General features: G+C 38.0%; 1 protein-coding gene across 8 annotated transcripts in view; it reads right to left on the reverse strand.

The window, feature by feature from the left end:
• Window positions 1–18,352, reverse strand: part of NRXN3 (neurexin 3) — a 1,502,570-nt gene that overhangs the window by 136,880 nt on the left and 1,347,338 nt on the right. For 5 of the 8 annotated variants that reach the window (XM_047079782.1, XM_047079785.1, XM_047079784.1 and 2 more), the window contains 2 exons: window positions 14,473–14,562; window positions 8,949–9,256 (listed from right to left, as the gene is read on the reverse strand). In XM_047079782.1, coding sequence (XP_046935738.1) covers window positions 8,949–9,256; window positions 14,473–14,562 — 398 coding nt within the window. The remainder of the gene's footprint in view (window positions 1–8,948; window positions 9,257–14,472; window positions 14,563–18,352) is intronic. The other 3 variants (XM_047079783.1, XM_047079786.1, XM_047079789.1) reach the window with 1 other exon arrangement.

The following is an 18,352-nucleotide window of genomic DNA, read 5'->3' on the forward strand; positions in this document are numbered from 1 at the left end:
TTTTTTTAACGTTTATTTATTTTTGAGACAGAGAGAGACAGAGCATGAACAGGGAGGAGCAGAGAGAGAGGGAGACACAGAATCTGAAACAGGCTCCAGGCTCTGAGCTGTCAGCACAGAGCCCGACGCGGGGCTTGAACTCAAGGACCGTGAGATCATGACCTGAGCCGAAGTCGGACCCTTAACCGACCAAGCCACCCAGGCGCCCCTCAACATTTTAAATACAGACAAGATCCAACTCTGCAACTGTACAACCCTTCTCGCCTCTCCTTTATCTGGGCCCTATGTTCAAGGAAGATCAAGAAGACCTATGTACCTGAAGCAGTGTGGCAGAAAAGAAGGCCAGAGAGCAAGGAGGAAATCCATACATCACACAGTAAGGATTTTCGCTTCAGACTTAGCCATGTAGTATGTTGGGTGATTGGCGAAACCACCTGGAGCTTTAGAAACGTTGAGGGTCCTCTACAGTGAGTAGTCAAGAGCTGACCCCACTTTTCTCCCGGTTGTTCAAAATAAGAACCATCACTTGATCAGCAGGTCTGGTGAACTTTCTATCCTAGAAATATTACATCCTAATTAGAAGGGCATCTCTACAACTTCTCACAATTTGTAGGTTTCCTGCCTGTCTATGATAAGGACCTTCTCCTAGGACCCTTTAAGGGACTAACCTCAGCTTTGGGAAGTACTGATCCCATCCACTAAAACTAAAGTATTAAAGAGGGGACCAAAAGAAATGACACTGTATTCTCTTCCCTGGCCTACTTGTACTATCAACATATAGGTCTTTAAGAGGTAGGTAAACCCACAAAGCGTGCGCGTGCTCTCGTGCTCTCGTGCTCTCTCTCTCTCTCTTTTTCCCATGAGAATGATGTAATCTCTGAGAGAAATTATCACTGCAGTCTTACCAGCTAATGAGAAAATTAGAGTCCAATTCCCTCCCCCTCAAACTATTCTTTGAGAGGGGAAAAGAAAGTACCTGCATGAGGGTAAGGAGAAGACAGAAGATATTTCTTGGCTGGCAGCTTAAGTCTAATTAGACTGACAAATCTTCAGCGCCTTCCCCAGTTATGAGGCTTGGCAGGAAAGGAACGAGCCCTGGAGCCGCACATTATGTAAGGCTGTTAATCAATATTAGTTGAGCCCTAATCCTAAAAATAAACTTCCCCTGGAGGCTTTGTTGTCTAGTGGTAAAAGTGAGGGCTTGGAAACTGTGTAGACTACTGTCTCACTTCTGTCAAGCCGGTGGCGGCAAGAAAAAGGTGGAGGGGCCCTGAGGGGATAATTCCTTAGGCAGGTGCAACCATTCCTGATACCACGTGATCTACCTCCTATTATAAAGCATGATATTTAGGATGAGGTAAATAGACTTATCTCGTATCCCAATCTAAGATAGTTTGGTTACTCCAAGAACCTTGAGAAAATTTGGTGTTCTAGCCAAAATCTCAAAATGCCATTGATAACTGTATTCTGTAAATGTGTGGGTCATGTGTTTTGTTGAATCATATAAAATTCCTGATACTTGACCGTTTCAATCTATAAAAATGGCAATTTCATACACTTTGCCCTAATAGAACACTTTGATGTAATAACCATTCAGCAAAGCCAATTCCTACATCAGAAAATGAAAGACTTTTCCACAGAAATCTCTTCTAATTGAGGAGTTGAGGGCTCCGGTTCAATCTGGGACATTCAAAGGAAATCCTGGGTTATTATGGGGTTGTATAGGTCTAGACAAAATTGTTCTCCTGTACTGGGGAAAATTAAAAAGGGGAACTGTTTAAAATGGAACCAGGAGGCCAAGCTCTACCACTCTTGGTCAATTTCAGGTCCAACAAGAAGAGAGGGACCTGGTAAGTTGATAATACATTAGCTACTACTGTACTCTCTCAGCAGGAGTTAAGAAAGCTTTTCTCCTCCCCTGGTAACAGCCCAGCAAATGAGAGACCTCCACAATTCAGCCAATGAACAGCCACTAAACTTTGAACTCCCAGTTCACTCCAACACACTTACTGTTTATGACACCCTTCCCAACTCCCTTCTTTTCTCTATGAGACCTGTCCTCTCCTGTGTTTCCCAGACGTGCCTATGGTTTTCCTATAGCTTACTTGTCCCAAATTGTAATTCTCTGCTATTCCCAAATTAACCCATTTTTGCTGGTAAAATAACTGAGTTTTATTTTTAAAGTTAACATGCTTATATAACCAATCATACAGGACATCTAAGCCTTATGGGGATCTGTGAGTTCTGGGAGAGCCTCTTGGTTTGAAGTGGTTTCCTTAAGTCTAGGATTTAGTGAAATCCTAGGATTTAGGATTTAGTGAAAACTTATGGGTAGGTCATGGCCTAAGTTCTTTTCACGCATAGTCATATTTATTACTCACCACAATAGGAAAAGTACTGTTATTGTTATGCCCATTTTACAGATAATGAAACCAAGGCTTAAAGAGGCCAGTCAACCTGCCCAGAGATACACAGCTAAGTAACTAGAAGAACTTGGAATCCAGCTCAGAAACTCTTACTCTAGAGTACACCCACTGCCCTCAAATATATTGGAACTCTACCTGAAATAGGCAGTATGAAGTTTTTAAACACTTTATTTATTTTTGAGAGACAAAGAAGACAAAGCATGAGCAGGGGAGGGGCAGAGAGAAGGAGACACAGAATCTGAAGCAGGCTCCAGGCTTCAAGCTGTCATCACAGAGCCCGATGCAGGGCTTGAACCCACAAACCATGAGATCATGACCTGAAGTCAGACGTTTAACCAGTTAAGCCACCCAGTCACCCCTGAAGGAGCAAATTTTTAATCCTAAGTTTTTTCTTTGTTTTGTTTTGTTATAGTCAATATCAAAGCTGAAGTGTGTTTTTTACTAGTCCCAGCCTAAAACTGAAAGCAGACCACAAGGAGGAATTTCCATATAGGTGCTGTTACAAAACCTAAAAAAAACTGGCTTCCTTCTGGAATTTTTGAAAGTGGTTCATCTTCAACTGCCAAATTTATGAGTTCGAGGTAAGAATGAAATCTCACAAAACTCTCAAGTCTTTCATTTCTGTTTATTAGGATAGCTCCGATCTGGCTGAACATTGTGATTTTCTGGTAATTTTCTGGTGCCAGGCAGCACTGGCCAATGTCAAGGTGACTTTACCAATGCCCAGCACAGAAAAAGTGGGTCACGATCAGTATCCTGCTAATAGCATATAAAGGATTCCAAATGGTGATGTGCACAGAACACACTGAATTCTTTCTCTACTGATAACGACTAGGTCTGTAGGCTTAAGGTAAGAGAATACATATTATTTTTGGAACTACTTTCCTCTTAGCCATTTCCTGCCTCATAGGAACAATTTGGTCCTGGTGACCACAAATTGCCAAAGACTTTTATTTCTCACTTTTGCCTTCTTTCCTGAATGGGTATCAAGAAATTTGAACACAGACTGAGTTAAACTTTTCCATTTAAGAAGCTGACCTGTCAGTGTCATGATAGTAACCCTGACGCAGAGGTCAGTTGTAATACAAATGCCTGCGTAATTGCTTGGGCACCCCTGGTAGTAAAACCAACAGGAAACCCAGTGCAGTTCTCTCCTCTTGGTCCTCTCTCATTTAGGGGAGTGTGGGGCCATGACTCTCAGAATCTGGATCTCTCCCCTCTCACAAACCTCCTCTATCCATTCTTTGCTCCAGTTGGACTTGGTTCTCTCTCTCAGGAATTACCATCCCTGATTTTGACACTTAGCTTCTGATATGTAGCCAACTGAGATTTGTTTCTCATCACCATGTACCCAATTATACTCATCCTACAAGGTCCAGTTCCATTCCCACCTAATTTGTGGGATCCAGTCAAGCCATCCCATACTAACCCCTTCCTCTCCCCATACCACTACCATTTGTGGGTCACTACCTCAAATTGATTGCTCATGTCAAACTCCATGATGGCAATGTTTCTGATTCTTCTTTGTAACCTTAAAAATATGTGTGGATACATTTCATAACAGAACATATTCTTTGAGGCCCATAGAACCCCATGGTGGTTTAAAATGGAAGAGAAAAGGGGCGCCTGGGTGGCTCAGTCGGTTGAGTGTCCGACTTCGGCTCAGCTCATGATCTCATGGTTCGTGAGTTTGAGGCCCACGTCGGGCTCTGCGCTGACAGCTCAGAGCCTGAAGCCTGCTTCGGATTCTGTGTCTCCCTCTCTCTCTGCCCCTCCCCCCGCTTGTGCTCTATCTCTCTCTGTCTCTCAAAAATAAATAAATGTAAAAAAAAATTTTTAAATGGAAGAGAAAATTAAAGATGAGGAGTGAGCTATCAGAGAAGTCAATTCCTGAGATCTTAAAAACTTTTCATTTGCCAGGACACATTCCAGCCTTCAAATTCTACCTTGACCCTCCTTCAAATCCCTATCCCCCCAAAACCACCTAGCCCCCACTGTGAACTACAGATGCTACTGACAGTGGAAGCAGACCCATTTCCTGAGGTAGATCCTTGCCTGAGAGGGTATTGACTTACATACCAAATGTTGAGGGCAGAGTATAATAATAAGGTTAAAACATATTTAATCTTATTCTTTAAGATGTACCTGTTTTAAGAATTTTACTTATATTAACTCAGCTAACCCTCACAACAATCCCATGGTGTCAGCAGTACCTTGGAATACCCTTCCCTCCCTCTAATTTTACAACTTGGTAGGCTTATATTAGTTACTAATTCTTGCTCTCCTCCCATCGATAAGTGAGGTTAATGTCTCCCTTCCCTGAAACTTGGAACAACTTTCTCTAGGAGCCCTAAACCTCTATGAAAGAAAGCCTAGAAACTACATATAGGGGGTCATGGATCCAGCTGAGTCCAGTGTCTCTAGTTAACCCACCAAGTCACAAGGTGTGTGAGTGGAGCCAGACTCTCCAGACCAGAGTAGTCACTGAGTAAACTCCGTCAGTTCCACGTAGAGCAGAAAAATTGCCTTGCTGAGCCCTGCCCAAACACTAAGTTATGGGAAAATTTGTTTCATAACAATTGCTAAGTAGAACATATGTTGTGTTAGGGTCCCCTCCCTAAGGAAAGAAAACACAAAAAGACAAAAAACTCAAGGTAACAAGGTACATGACAACATCCCTCATGACCTTGTAACATGAGACCACTTAATCAGACTGCATGTTTGTGTGTGTTGCCATATATGGGAGACAAACAAGTAGAAAATATATAAAAAACTATGCTAGGTGGTGTTCAGGGCTCAGTTCTTTGGGTATGAACCCAACCGAGCAGTGCCGGCATGAATAAAGCTGCTGCTTGGAAAGAAAAGCCTTGGGGTGTCATGACTCTGTGCTAGAATCCTGCTACAATGTGACTCGCTCAGAGTCACTGAACTCATATGAAGATCTAGGTTTTAAACCCAGGCAGCCTGACTCCAAGTACATGCATTTAACCACTGCTATAGCCTTACCACTGAAGAAAAAAAAAAAATAAAACTATCCAAAGCACGTTGATCATCCTGGAGGGAAAATTGTGTGTAAGCCATGCTTCAGTCGCTAAGTGACAGGTATGTAATAAAGCCTTTTTGGTTTTCCAATTTATTCAATAAATATTTATTGAGCACCTACCTCTATTTAAGTACTATTACCCACGCATTCACTTTCTCAATGTACTCATCTGCTTCTCAATGCACCCACCTGCTTTCTCAATGTTAATTTTTTTTTTTTTTTTAATGTTCAGGAGAGGACCTGGAGATACTCTCCTTAATATAGGGTGAAGACCTGATGTTCAAGCACCATAGCTGTGAGTAATTTACACAGTGCATATGATCCACAAGCAGTTCTGTAACAAAGAAGAGCATCAGAAATATCAAAGTAGTGATTACTTCCAGGAGGCTGGGGCATTGAAGGGCCATGTCAACTCAAAAGCTATTTGTTTATGTTCACACACAGGTAAGAACAGCACTGAAGGCACTTTGCAGGTTTCCTTTGATCTGAAATCAACACAAATCAAAGCCAATCGGAAACAAACTGCCAAATGATATTTTCTTAGCTTATGTTTAAAGAAAGAACCACTGGAGGGGCATCTGGGTGGCTCTGTCGGTTAAGTGTCTGACTCTTGATTTCGGCTCAAGTCACGATTTTACGGTTCATGGGATTGAGCCCCGTGTCCGACACTGTGCTGACAACATGAAGCCTCCTTGGGAGTCTCTCTCTCCCTTTCTCTCTGCCCCTCTACCACTTGTGCATGCACATGTGTATGCTCTCCTTCTATCTCAAAATAAACTCAAAAAAAAAAAAAGGAACCAATGGATTTTTGTATAACCATATGGTTTTACACCAGGTTTTGATGCTTATTTTGTTTTCCCTGGATGAGTCTAATTTTAGGACAACCCTGGTCCAGCAAGGCTATCAAAGCAAAGGAAGCCAGAATAGAGTATCATCTAGAAAAGGCTATAAGATTTCATACATGATCGTTCTGGTAAATGTGAAATCCAGTGTTTCCCACTTTTTTTTTTCTCCCAGAGGTCAAAATTTTGTGAGTTTATTTCACCCAAGAAAATTAGCTAGATCACATAGGGCATATTAGAGCTTCTGAGACTGACCTTCCTCACCCAAAATCTTCAGAGTCTAGGAATTGTCCTAAATCTTGGGTCCCCAGTCCAAACATAGGCTTGATGTAATCTGTACTTGAGATCAGAAAAGGGTTGGAGACAAGGCAGGCTATTGCATTTTTATGTAACCTAGGGCAAAGTTCTTATTTGTTTTAATTTTTTTGTAGTTTCCAGTTTTTATTTAAATTCAAGTTAACTAATATACAGTATAATAATAATACAGTGTAATTTAATGATTCATCACTTACACGTAACACCCAGTGCTCATTACAACAAGCATCAGGGCAAAGTTCTTCTGGCTAGTTGGCAAGAACAAAAAAGTCCGAAATCCTTGGCATGGTATTATTTCCTGTAGCTAATCTTTACAAAGAATATGGAGCTTTTTAATCCCTCATTCCAGTTTCATCCAATTCTGCTAGTCCACTGTCTTTCCTCTAAGAGTTTGTATTTACAAACCCTTAAAAGCAAAGAATGTCAACACATTTATAAGTCATTTTTATAGCCATTGCAGAAGCAAAAGGAAAGTCATGTAGATGAAATCCAATTATCACTGGACTCAAAGGGAAAGAAACACACCAGACAGGAGGCTATTAGAGAGCATGCTCCAGCTGTCCACATCCTTCACAATGACAACAGGTTCTATGATGTTCAGAGTCATAATCACTTGCAAGACTTCTGTACTTTGTACCCTACTCTTCTCTGGAAGCTCTGGCTTCCTTAGTTTTTGGAAAGACTCACTCAGTCTGCTCCTATGTGAATATTTGCTGTAAGAGGGAAAGCCAAAAACTGATAATTACCATAGCTTAGTCCCTATATCCCTATGTATCATTAAATCGTCCTGAGGTCAGTAAAAATTTGGTCTTGAAAAAGACTGTAGGACCAGCCATTCCTATGAAGAAAAAGCCATTTGTTCCTCTGCTTCCCACAGAGTTAGCAGAATGTATTATGACAGAAACAGAACAAGTCTGCCAGGACCTGTGCAGACAGAACTATCCTTTCACCAACCATAAACAGATCTGCTCTTGAGCTATAGAGAGTCATAATAGAAATATATATTGCCTTTTATCTTCTTTTCAGTGAGTAGAGTGAAGTGTCAGGAGTTATTGCTTTAATATCAGTAGGGAAGAAGCTATTTCTTTTTCCACCATGTATGTAGGTATACATGCAAGGGCACACACAACTATATGACTGCTATGTTAACCAGCTTCTTAGCCTTTCTAAAACACATAAAATTGGCCTGGTAACATCATCAGTGCATACAGCTTCAAATTGTTACTGTGGGATCCTGTAAGGAGCTGTCTGGATATTTCTGCTTAAAGAAAAGGGAAAAGGAAGACAACAGTTTTACCTCTACTTAACTCACATAAACTTTATTCAGAAGAATGAGAACACATAGGGGGCTTAATTGATTATTGACTTTATGTTTACAATGCCCACTGAAGCCAATGGAAGGGTGATGTCAAAGACTCAATTGAGCCCCTGGATAATGTCTTAAAACTAAGAAACAGAAAGGACAAGTACTGATCTACTGAATCATCTATAAACACTAACTAGGCTAGGGGTAATTTCCCCACAAGCAATTGGAATGTCTTATTTTATGCCACAGCATTTAAGGCTAATAACTCGATTAACCTCCTATTCCCTACTAACTAGATTTATGAAATGCCAAGGGAGTCAGCAAAGCATTAAGCTTTAGCGTGGGTATAATTACTTTTAAGTGAAAAAACAAAAAGTGTTTCCACAAAACTAAGGACTTCCTATGTAGCTAAACTCAGACCTTCACAATTTCTAATGTAATTAGGATCTTGGTCAAATACAAAGGAAACAAAATGGATAAAAAATAAGTGATTGATTAACACTTAAAAATTTAAACAAAAACTGTATTTTGTAAGGATTAGTTAAACTTCTAGCTTCAATTGTCCTTGATTTAATGCTACTCATTGGCCTCAAGTGAATGGTTCATGTTTCAGCAAAGCCATGAAGAGGATGTGAATAGAACTGAAGTAGGATATAGTCTTTCCTAGGATAACAAATTTTCCTTCCCCCTTTTCCTTTTTTGCTATTGAAAAGAAAAGAAATGAAATGAAAGGAGGGAGTATTTCATACTGAAAGTGTTAGCCATTCCTCATTTTGAGTAACAGCCTTACCATTTCAGCGATAAATATGATAGGGATAATAACCCATGAGTGCACATAAAACTTTTATAACTTCTTTAGCAATGACTTTGTCTTTCTCTACTCCTATAAGTGTCTATAGGCATCCTTCTTACAAACATGGTAAGTCAGATACTTTAGCAATATAGCAACACTGACATTATAGTAATGTCTCAAAGACAATCAAGAAGACTCAATTAATAGTTGTAGAAAAGCTTACCTGAATGCTTGCTGTAGAACGATTTTTGCGGGTTGTAGTAGTAGCCATTGTAGTGGTGGTTTCCATGACAGTGGTAGACATTTCTGGTGGCATGGAGGTCGTCTGTGTTGTTCCCAAGATTGACGGGACTTCTCCCACCAGCCGGACACTTCCATTGATTTTAATATTGGGGTTGTTCTCAGCCGCCATGTTCAGTACTTTCAAACCATCATAATAGAGCCCAGAGAGCTGCCCTTGGAAGAGACGTCCTTTGTCTTTTCCGCCAATGGCTATTTGCGCCTGGGTGTTGAAGATGGTTAACTGCCGTCCTAGTGGGTTGGGTGGAGGAAACATTATTATTCCCATATGTTATCTTCTTTGTCTTACCTGGTCTGAATGGACCAGGTATCAAAACAGCCTTCCTTGAGCAATTGAAGAGGAGAAAATTGAATAACAAAAACTCAATAGATAGTAGCAAGTAACATTTCACTATGTTTATCTCTTCCACTGTCTAGCTGAATATCCTAGATAAACTGAATAATTGAGTCTCTATTTCATTATTGTGAGGAATGAGAAATCTTGGTTCAATGATACAAAGCATTGCAGTATTCTTGGTGGGTATGTAGTTGTGGATGACAGAAAGTAACCCCCAAATCAGGTGATAATAGTAATAAATACCTATTGTATTCATTTTTAACTTACAGTGTCACAGAATAACAACTAAAAAGAATTATATATGGCAAACAAAAACTCTGTGAGGTAACTTATGACACTGAATTAAAAAAAATAGGTCTGATAACTAAATTAACTGAAATTAAATTTCAATTAAAGACTTGGATTCATTATAGATATGAACAGTTTACTCACCAAATACCTCATTTCCTACATAATACATAATATTCTATCTATACTTGACGTTTATTAAACAATAAACATCATGACAGATAATTTCCTATCTCTTTTATCTTTGGAGAGGGAGGATTATGGTCACACAACTATATCTCTCCCTAAAATATGGGAAATAAACAGGCATTGATAATGTTTCTGGGGCGGGGGAAAATGTCATTCCAAATCAATGCATTATAAAAGAAAGGATGGGTATTAACGAAAAAAAGAGACACAAAAAACTCCTTAAAATGATATAAAGGTATATTAATGTGTTGAAGACTATCAGTAGCTCAACTTATTTGGAGTTCCCATTTGGAGAACCATTTGTGCTTCTCTGAATAGAAAATTATCAGAATGAAATCATGACAGAACAGAGTCTAGAATAGTGCAACTCAATTTATCTTCCTCCCAACTACCTCCACTTAAAAAAGCCTCTCTAGTGCCAGGTCTTTCCCAGAAAAACCCAAACAGCTTTTTAAGGCCAAGGCATTCTATGCTATTATTTCTCCAGATAATTCCTTCTGCTTTTGCATATGGAGAAGTGGGGGAAACTTATTAATGGAATTAAATATATCCTTTTTGAATTTTTCTCCACTTAAGTCAGTAATAAAACAATGCTCCACAAATTCTCAATCTAATCACTTGGATTATTTTTAGCTATAAATGACTGGAATGTTCTGTTATTATTGCCTGATTATTAAAAGGGAGCTTATTTTTAAAAGACTAGGGTTTCTGCTCCACAATCTCTAATTTGAATAGAGGCATACTCTGATGTTTGGGCTCTTATCCTCTACCACTATTACATGTTCTTTAACTCTATACAATAATTACCTATCCTTGAATTTCTGGTATATAATGTGGAATGCCTTCTGAATGCATAATAATGGATGAAACAAAAGAGGCAAAGAAGGGAAAATGCATCTGCTCAGAGAGAACTCTTTATACAAGAGTCAATTCTGCTCATGGGGAAACTCTTAACAGCATAGTCAAGAATAATTTATAAATAATACCTTTTTGGAAGCTTCAAACACTGCAGTATGGAGAACTGACCAAAGAATTTTGTTATAGTGAAAATGATCTACACTCTATAAAAATATTTGGAGCATGGAAACGGAATCTGTTGGACTTGATAACAGAATTGTCCAGATGCTAAGGGAACAATCAAAATAGATCTAATAGATTTCCATTATTTTCCCACCAATTTCTTCAGTGCTCTGTGCACATACATCATCACCTGCCCTTTGGTCTCTCATTTCTCACAAAAGATGCAGCAAAATCTTCAATGAACAATAACACTGGATAATGACCTGCAGCTCAAATCTCTTTACTGTTATTTTTTTGACTACAGCTTTATCTAGGAGCCCTAAGCTTACTGCATAAGAAATGTCATGATGGAAAGGGAGAATAAATACACCCATATAGGCATAGGCATAGGCATTGGGGGCAGCTTAACATAATAAAGAAGAAGCTGCCTAAAAGGAGATCTCTAGGACTCAATTCAGTAGCTTACACCAGATAGCCCAACGTCAAGCTATCCCTTCCATTCATACAACTGTTGGCCAACAATATTTACTCATCTCCTTTTTCGTATATGCTTTAGCATCGATGATCAGTTAATAGATATAGCTAGTTATAGGTAAGAGATTTTATATTTCTAGTATTTCTGAAAGCACTTCACATCAATAACAGTCCACCTTATTTTCCTGGTGATATCATTCTGACAATTATTACAAATAAAAAGAGAGAGAAAATTGAAATGTGAAGTTGAATTACACTAGCTAGAAATGATGGATCTCTTTCATTCCAGTTGCCACATTACACTCCATAAAGTGGTCTTTGCTTGTTCAAGACTAACCCAAGCATGGAGAAGGGCAAGGCATGTTTTCTGGGCTACAGGATTAAGCCACTGCTCCACTTCTGGCTATGGTTGTGATCTCAGAGAGATCTGAGTAATTATTTCTTGAGAAGAAGACACCAGTTGGGTGAAATAGGGAAGGAGGTTGTCTATGCTTCAATTTTCCATCATGCTATGGGAAGTGTATGGATTTCTGTTTGCTTGTCTATTTCATGGTCTGTTTCTGGCTATATCTGTTTTTCTTTTAGTTATAGACCCTTTCCTAGCCCTCTGTACCTTGGATTAGGAAGTTAAGAGTAAAGTTGGCAATCACTAAAGTAATAGTGGGAAACTCTCAGTTTCCCACCATCTCTTCCTCTCGTCATTTTACCTCTCCAACCTAAGCAGGAGTAAGGGAATAAACTGGGAATCAGTCATCACTACCCTCTCCCTAAAAAGCGGTATTATAAGGGACTGACTGGAGAAAGTTTTATCATTTGTCCCAGATTTCTCAAAATCAATGCCAGATTTCATTATTGTTATTCATTATGATCAATTGTGTTTTTTTTATAATAAGCAGCCATTATATCTATATCTATAACCCAAACTAAGAATTGTTCTATGATCCATAATACTCAATTTGGTTATACTAGTACTGGGTTTGTAGCAGGTTACTTTCTGTTTTGTTTTAGGTGCCCATGTTCTTGGAAGTCATTATTACTACCTCATTTGGATATCAAGTTCACATACTGCTTAAATTAAATCTTTGCACGTCTCCAGACAGTGTCACACAAAGACTAATTAATTAAACCTCAGAACACCCTTGGGGAATAGGCAGTATTATTTCTCCTCTCCTCATATGGGAAATCTGAGATATAAAGAGGTTAAGTGGATTGTCTAAGGTCAGAAAGTATCAGTCAATAGTAGACAGAGCCAGAAAACAGACTCAGGGATGTTGTGACCCACATCTCTTCTCCAATGACAGAAATAACTTCAAAGAGGCATTCCAAGTACTTTCCTGATACGTCTGCCTATTCATCCTTCCATCTTTACCCTTTTTCACTCATTGTCTTTACAAGGTCTTTTGGTATATATTTTCTACTCCTTTTGAAGGGAAGGTTAGCTAGACAGAGGAAGGGGTAAAGCAATAGAATGAATAGATGTTACTCACCCAAAGTGTAAAAAAAAGTAATTTCCGTTAAAATAATGCAGAAGAGAGAAACTCCAAGATTGCAAATACCATTTTCAATATTATATGCATATATGAACATATACATATTTGGTTAAGAAACTAGAAAGCCGCCCTCCATCCCACCTGAACCACCCTTCCCCCTCGATTTGTTGTATATTTCAAAGTGTCTTTCTATATGAAAGCCAACTGATAACAATGCTATCAGCAGGAAAACTAAAAGCCTACTCATAACTTTATAATGGTTTATACAAATGAAAACGCCTGGCATGCTCTTCAACTTAGACTTCAAAAGGCAATGGAGTAAAAGAAAATATTATTAACATAAAATTGAAAGAAAAAAAAGTTCTCTCAGGCACATGAGACTCAGACATGCATCTAGTTTTCTTCTCCTTTTTTTTAAAACGTGAGGCAATCATAGTCTTTAATGTTAAAGGGACTTTATGAGCTGGTGATTACTAAACGAATTATTTGCTTTTTAGAGTTATTCTTAATTTATTTTTAATTAGACCACATACGTTAAAAACAGGGCAAACAGTTAAGTCTCAGTGAGGATTTTCCGTGTTTAAGGGTCTGAATGTTGTCACCCAACTTAAGACTGTAATTAAGCTTGCTTAGGTTACATATTAATATATTCAATTACTTTTTATGTGTAACTACATCAAATCTCTACGAATTTTAAGAACCCACTGAAGGTCTCGAGACAAGAGTAGCTTGCACTGGCTCAGGAAAGAAGGGAATAAATAGCTTCTGAAAATAGAGAATTTTCTTCATTGGAAGATAATAGTTTACGTGGTAACAAATAGAAGCCACACAGAAAATTCTAACATCAGGTATAACCGCTGCCCTCTTTTATTAACAAAGTGGTTGTTTTCTTCAGTAAATCAGAACTGCTGTTTTGCCTTTCATGAGCCTTTCTTTTCCAACGCATTGTCTTAACCACTTCCACTTTTGTTGCATAAATATTAAACACATAAGGGTATTATACAACCAAAGTGTAAAATAAGCTTTTTTTTTTTTAGTTTCAGCCAGCAACTAGGACACAATTAACCTCTTATGAAATACTTTTGCCTCTGTAAGTTTGAATCTAAAGGCAAAATTCATCTTTCTTGTTCTTTGTTTAAAAACAAATTGTTAAAAAAACACTGCTCCCCTTAATAACATTTGTCTTAGGCAGTTTATGTTATAAGAGTCGATCTGATGATTGTTTTGTTATCCATGCTAGAGAGTAAAGCCAAAACAGCCTCAAGATGTAAGTTTAAAGAGTACTTTTGAAATTTCTTTAGAAAGCTTTGGTATAAGAGGTAATTTAAAACAAATTAACAAATAATGTCATGCAGTGGTTAAATTGCCATAATACATTTCTTTTTTAGAGGATCCTGGAATTTCTTGTTTGTGGTTATCATGCTGATAGCAAGCTAGATGTTAGTCCCTTTAACTGTATTTTAATGGCAATGTATTATAGCATGATTTATCAACATATGGCAGGTGGAAGCTGACACAAATTATAATGAAAATTAAAACAGTCATTTATGCAGCAGGCGATTATCATTTAAGGAACATTTATTTGCAGGCTTTAAAAATGAGGGTTTAGAATCAAATGATTTTAAAATGAAAGTTTTAACGACGGTTACCTTTTTCCTGCAGCCACTCCTCTACGGGCCGGTTATATTTGAAGGGGATTTTCTGTTTTACCATTTGGAAGCGTTCATTATCAGTGTTGCCTTTAAAGTTTAAAAAACAGCTTAAAAAACAATCTGAAAAGTCAATACGTCATTAAAAACATCCTAGGTTGTTGGTTTGTTTATGAAGTTTTTAGAGATAGATGTCAATTTATCTTTAGTAGAGGTGGAGTCGAAGTCACTCTGCCCATGGTTGACAGGTTTGAGGTCAGGCTAGTCTTAGCTATGCAGTGCTCCATCATCATATTTTGGACATGGAGCATGAGATGGGAATCCATCTCACCCCAACCACACCTCAATTGGGCCAATGGAAGCACAGGATTTTCCTGGTTTGTGAATAATTTGCCTATCAGATCAGCTTTATCTATGGTAGGAAACTTGCATTGTCTCAGTCATGCATGATCTACTCTCACAGTACTGAACCCTATCAGAAGCATGGGGTCATGTACTCCCTTATTCTCAAGTGTTTATAACTGCTCTAACTTCTGGTGGAGGGAAGAAGACAATTTAAGTCTTGATGGCCAAGGGTGACTTCTTATTCTGAGGCCTTGGTATCTCATCAACTATGTTAAATAGAGTATCACAGATGATTCTTTACATCTCTATTCATCTGTCCGGACTTGTTCTACATTTTAAAAAAGAAGAAAACCCAAAGTAAATATTTGTAAATCAAAGCAGCTATAAATATAGTGATAGAGTATTAGCAGACTTTTAAGTACCTAAATTTTATTACTACTAATAGATGCAAGCTTTATATGTTTATCTAGTCTCTCTCTCTCTTACCTTTCTATGAGAGGTCCTTTCTGAACAAGTATCTATTCATAAAGCCTGTTCAGGATACCTCCTTCAGGCATGAAATATCTAATTAATTTCAAGCCTCAAACATAATGCTTTTAACTGCTACGATGCCCCCTTATTCTTTTTGTAACTGTTGTTACCACCCATGGATGATTTGTCTAATTAGGACAGACTTGGAGAGTAGTATTGTAGAGATATACCCCTAATGAATATGCTTCAAATCACAAAATAATGAAGCCATGTTTGGGGAACTGTTCTGTCTCATCAACCAACCTCACAGTGATCAAGCAGAAACTAGTGAATTTTAATTCATGAATTTTCACTCACAGCCCTATACTGGAACTTAGGGAATCCCATTCCAAATTACCAACATTAAAAATGAAATAAAAATCTCAAAACAGGTGCTCTTGGAAACGATTTACAAAAAAATCTAAAAGCCAGAAAGAAAACTGTTAGGATTAAATATAGCAACAGGCCAAGTTAAAAGGTCACCATGGCATTTCAATCTCCGAGCCACCTTCTTATAGGAATTATTGACAGAGAAGATTCCACATGTGACTAAACTAGTACCTGCCTTCCATGAAGTATAAGATAGGAAAGGGGTGGCTATGTTGGGAGATGTTTCCAAGATTTCCCATTCATTTCTGCTATGAACAAATGATTTAAGAAGGTGACTCATTCTCCTTCCCAAGGGATAAAAACTAATAACAACAACGACAACAACAAACACAAAGCTCATGAAAGAGACAACTATGGATCTGTTTCCAGCCTCCATCATGGTATCTTCTCTGGTTGGGATAAAACATAATATTAACATATCAAAAGATAAACTACAATGAATGGAGTATTGTTTCTTACACAAATAAAAAGGAAAGGGAGAGGCTGCAGGCAAGGAGAAAAAACAGAAAGGCAACTTCTTGGGGCGCCTGGATGGCTCAGTCGGTTAAGCGTCCAACTTGGACTCAGGTCATGATCTCCCAGTTTGTGGGTTCGAGCCCCACGTTGGGCTCTGTGCTGACAGCTCAGAGCCTGGAGCCTGCTTCGGATTCTGTGTCTCCTCCTCTCTCTCTGCCCCTCCCATGCTCATGCTCTGTCTCTCTCTCTCAATAATAAATAAATGTTAAAAAAAAAATTAAAAAAGAAAAAAAAGGCAACTTGGTGTTTCAAACTTCAGGGCAAAAGAAGTTAGTTTTATCTGCTAATGTAGTTACCAATTAGAGATTATCATAATGATCCTCCTTGGTAGATTTGGGTATTCAGAATTCTATTAATCCAAAATGAATTTGGGTAAATTCTTACATGTCTTCACAGAAAAGGAGCATGCACTTTTCTGAAAAGAACCTATATCTCTAACTGTTAATCTTACCCCTAAAGAAGACAGACAACACGAGGGATACCATCCATCTTCATAAGCTTTGACCCCTCTCAAGTTTTAGTTACAACAAAGCATTATACTGAAAGATGGCAAATGGGTTGTGCCAGATTCACCTTAAATATATTCTATTACTTTGGGTTTTCTGTAACTTGTTGTTGGCTGCAACATTAATACAGTGATAACCGTCTCTCCACTCACTGTGGAATGGATTAGTGAAGTTGATAGCAAATATAAAGCTAAATTTTCTTAGAAACATGCAGGGTAAAATCAGTAGTATCCAAAATTCCAAACTGCCAGAGTTCTATATGCACTAAATTAAGTAAATTAGAAAGCACAATGATTTACTTTCTCTAAATACATAGGGGCTCTTGGTCCTCCTAAGCATGCCCTCCCCATACGCTCTGTCTCAAACCTAAAGCTCTACAGAAGATAATTGTGAGGCATGGTACATGCGAGTAAAAGAGAAAACTATGTTGGATAATCAATAAGCGATATGTTGGGAGGACAGCATAGCCATGATTCAACCTTAGACCCATGGGGAAGTGAAAGAGAGAGAGTCATTCTTCTCCATCTCAGCTTTAAAGACATTTAGAAAAAAGTTTTAAGTTTTCCACACCAGACTGATAGTGTCTGGCACTAACGATAGTGATCTTGCATACTGTTAAAAGTTGTGAAAGATGGAAGGTCATTTGGAAAACCAAACCGGTTTAAATTGCCACATTAACATTGTTCTTAGTCTCTTTTCATGTTCTTGTTGGTTTTTATTTTAATTTATCTGAAACATTAGTAAGAACTGTTTTAGAAACATGTGCATGAGAATGAGTTCATTTACCCCAAGCCCCATTTGCTAGACTGACTAAAGAGTAAACAACCTTCTAAACATAAGAATTCATAGAGAGCGAGTACCCTGAAAGCTGAGCAAACCTTGTAAAAATTAATCTACATTTGTATTAAATCCTTAATGACATTCAGTTGTACATTTCATATAGCAACCAGTATGAAAATTTAAACAAAGAGTGAAATCAATTCTTCAATAGAAAGTAATGATATCCTTAAGAAAGAATGGCCTTATGAACAGTAATGTCATGATGTCACTAAAAAGAGACATATGTGCATTACTAATTAGACCAACAAAATGTAATGACCACACTTCTCAAACACACTGAGAAATCTATAAATTATACCATGAGATCTTTAAATAGACAGTTCTTAAATTACTATATAGATGTGACACTCACCTACAAAGAACTGAGCTTTAGAAAAGAAATTAGTCACATTTTATTCTACTTAAAATAAAGGTGTGTAGGTGAGTGTATTTGTGTGTGCGTCCATGCATTTTTTATCAGAAATTGATAATTTTTTTTGCCACTGGCCTCCTAAATTCACTTGCATTTGTATCATTGCTTCTAATTACCAAGTGTTTCAACTCCTGGAGACACATACAACAGGCACTGTTGAATTATAATATTATGAAGAACAGAATACTCTGAGGTGAGATTATTGAGGCCCAACTGGTTCATACATAGCTTCAAACTTTATTCAGAAATACCTCATGTTTCTTACATTTGAATGAATCTATTTAGGATTAAAAAAGGAGAACAGAGTAAGTAAGACAAAGAAGGCAAGTTGACCCTTCAACAGTTCCCCAGTACATCAGAC

Source organism: Lynx rufus, unplaced genomic scaffold (assembly GCF_022079265.1).
Source record: "Lynx rufus isolate CCGP_SWC_20201006 ecotype Redwood Valley unplaced genomic scaffold, mLynRuf1.p SCAF_17, whole genome shotgun sequence".
In the NCBI taxonomy this organism is placed as follows: Eukaryota; Metazoa; Chordata; class Mammalia; order Carnivora; family Felidae; genus Lynx; species Lynx rufus.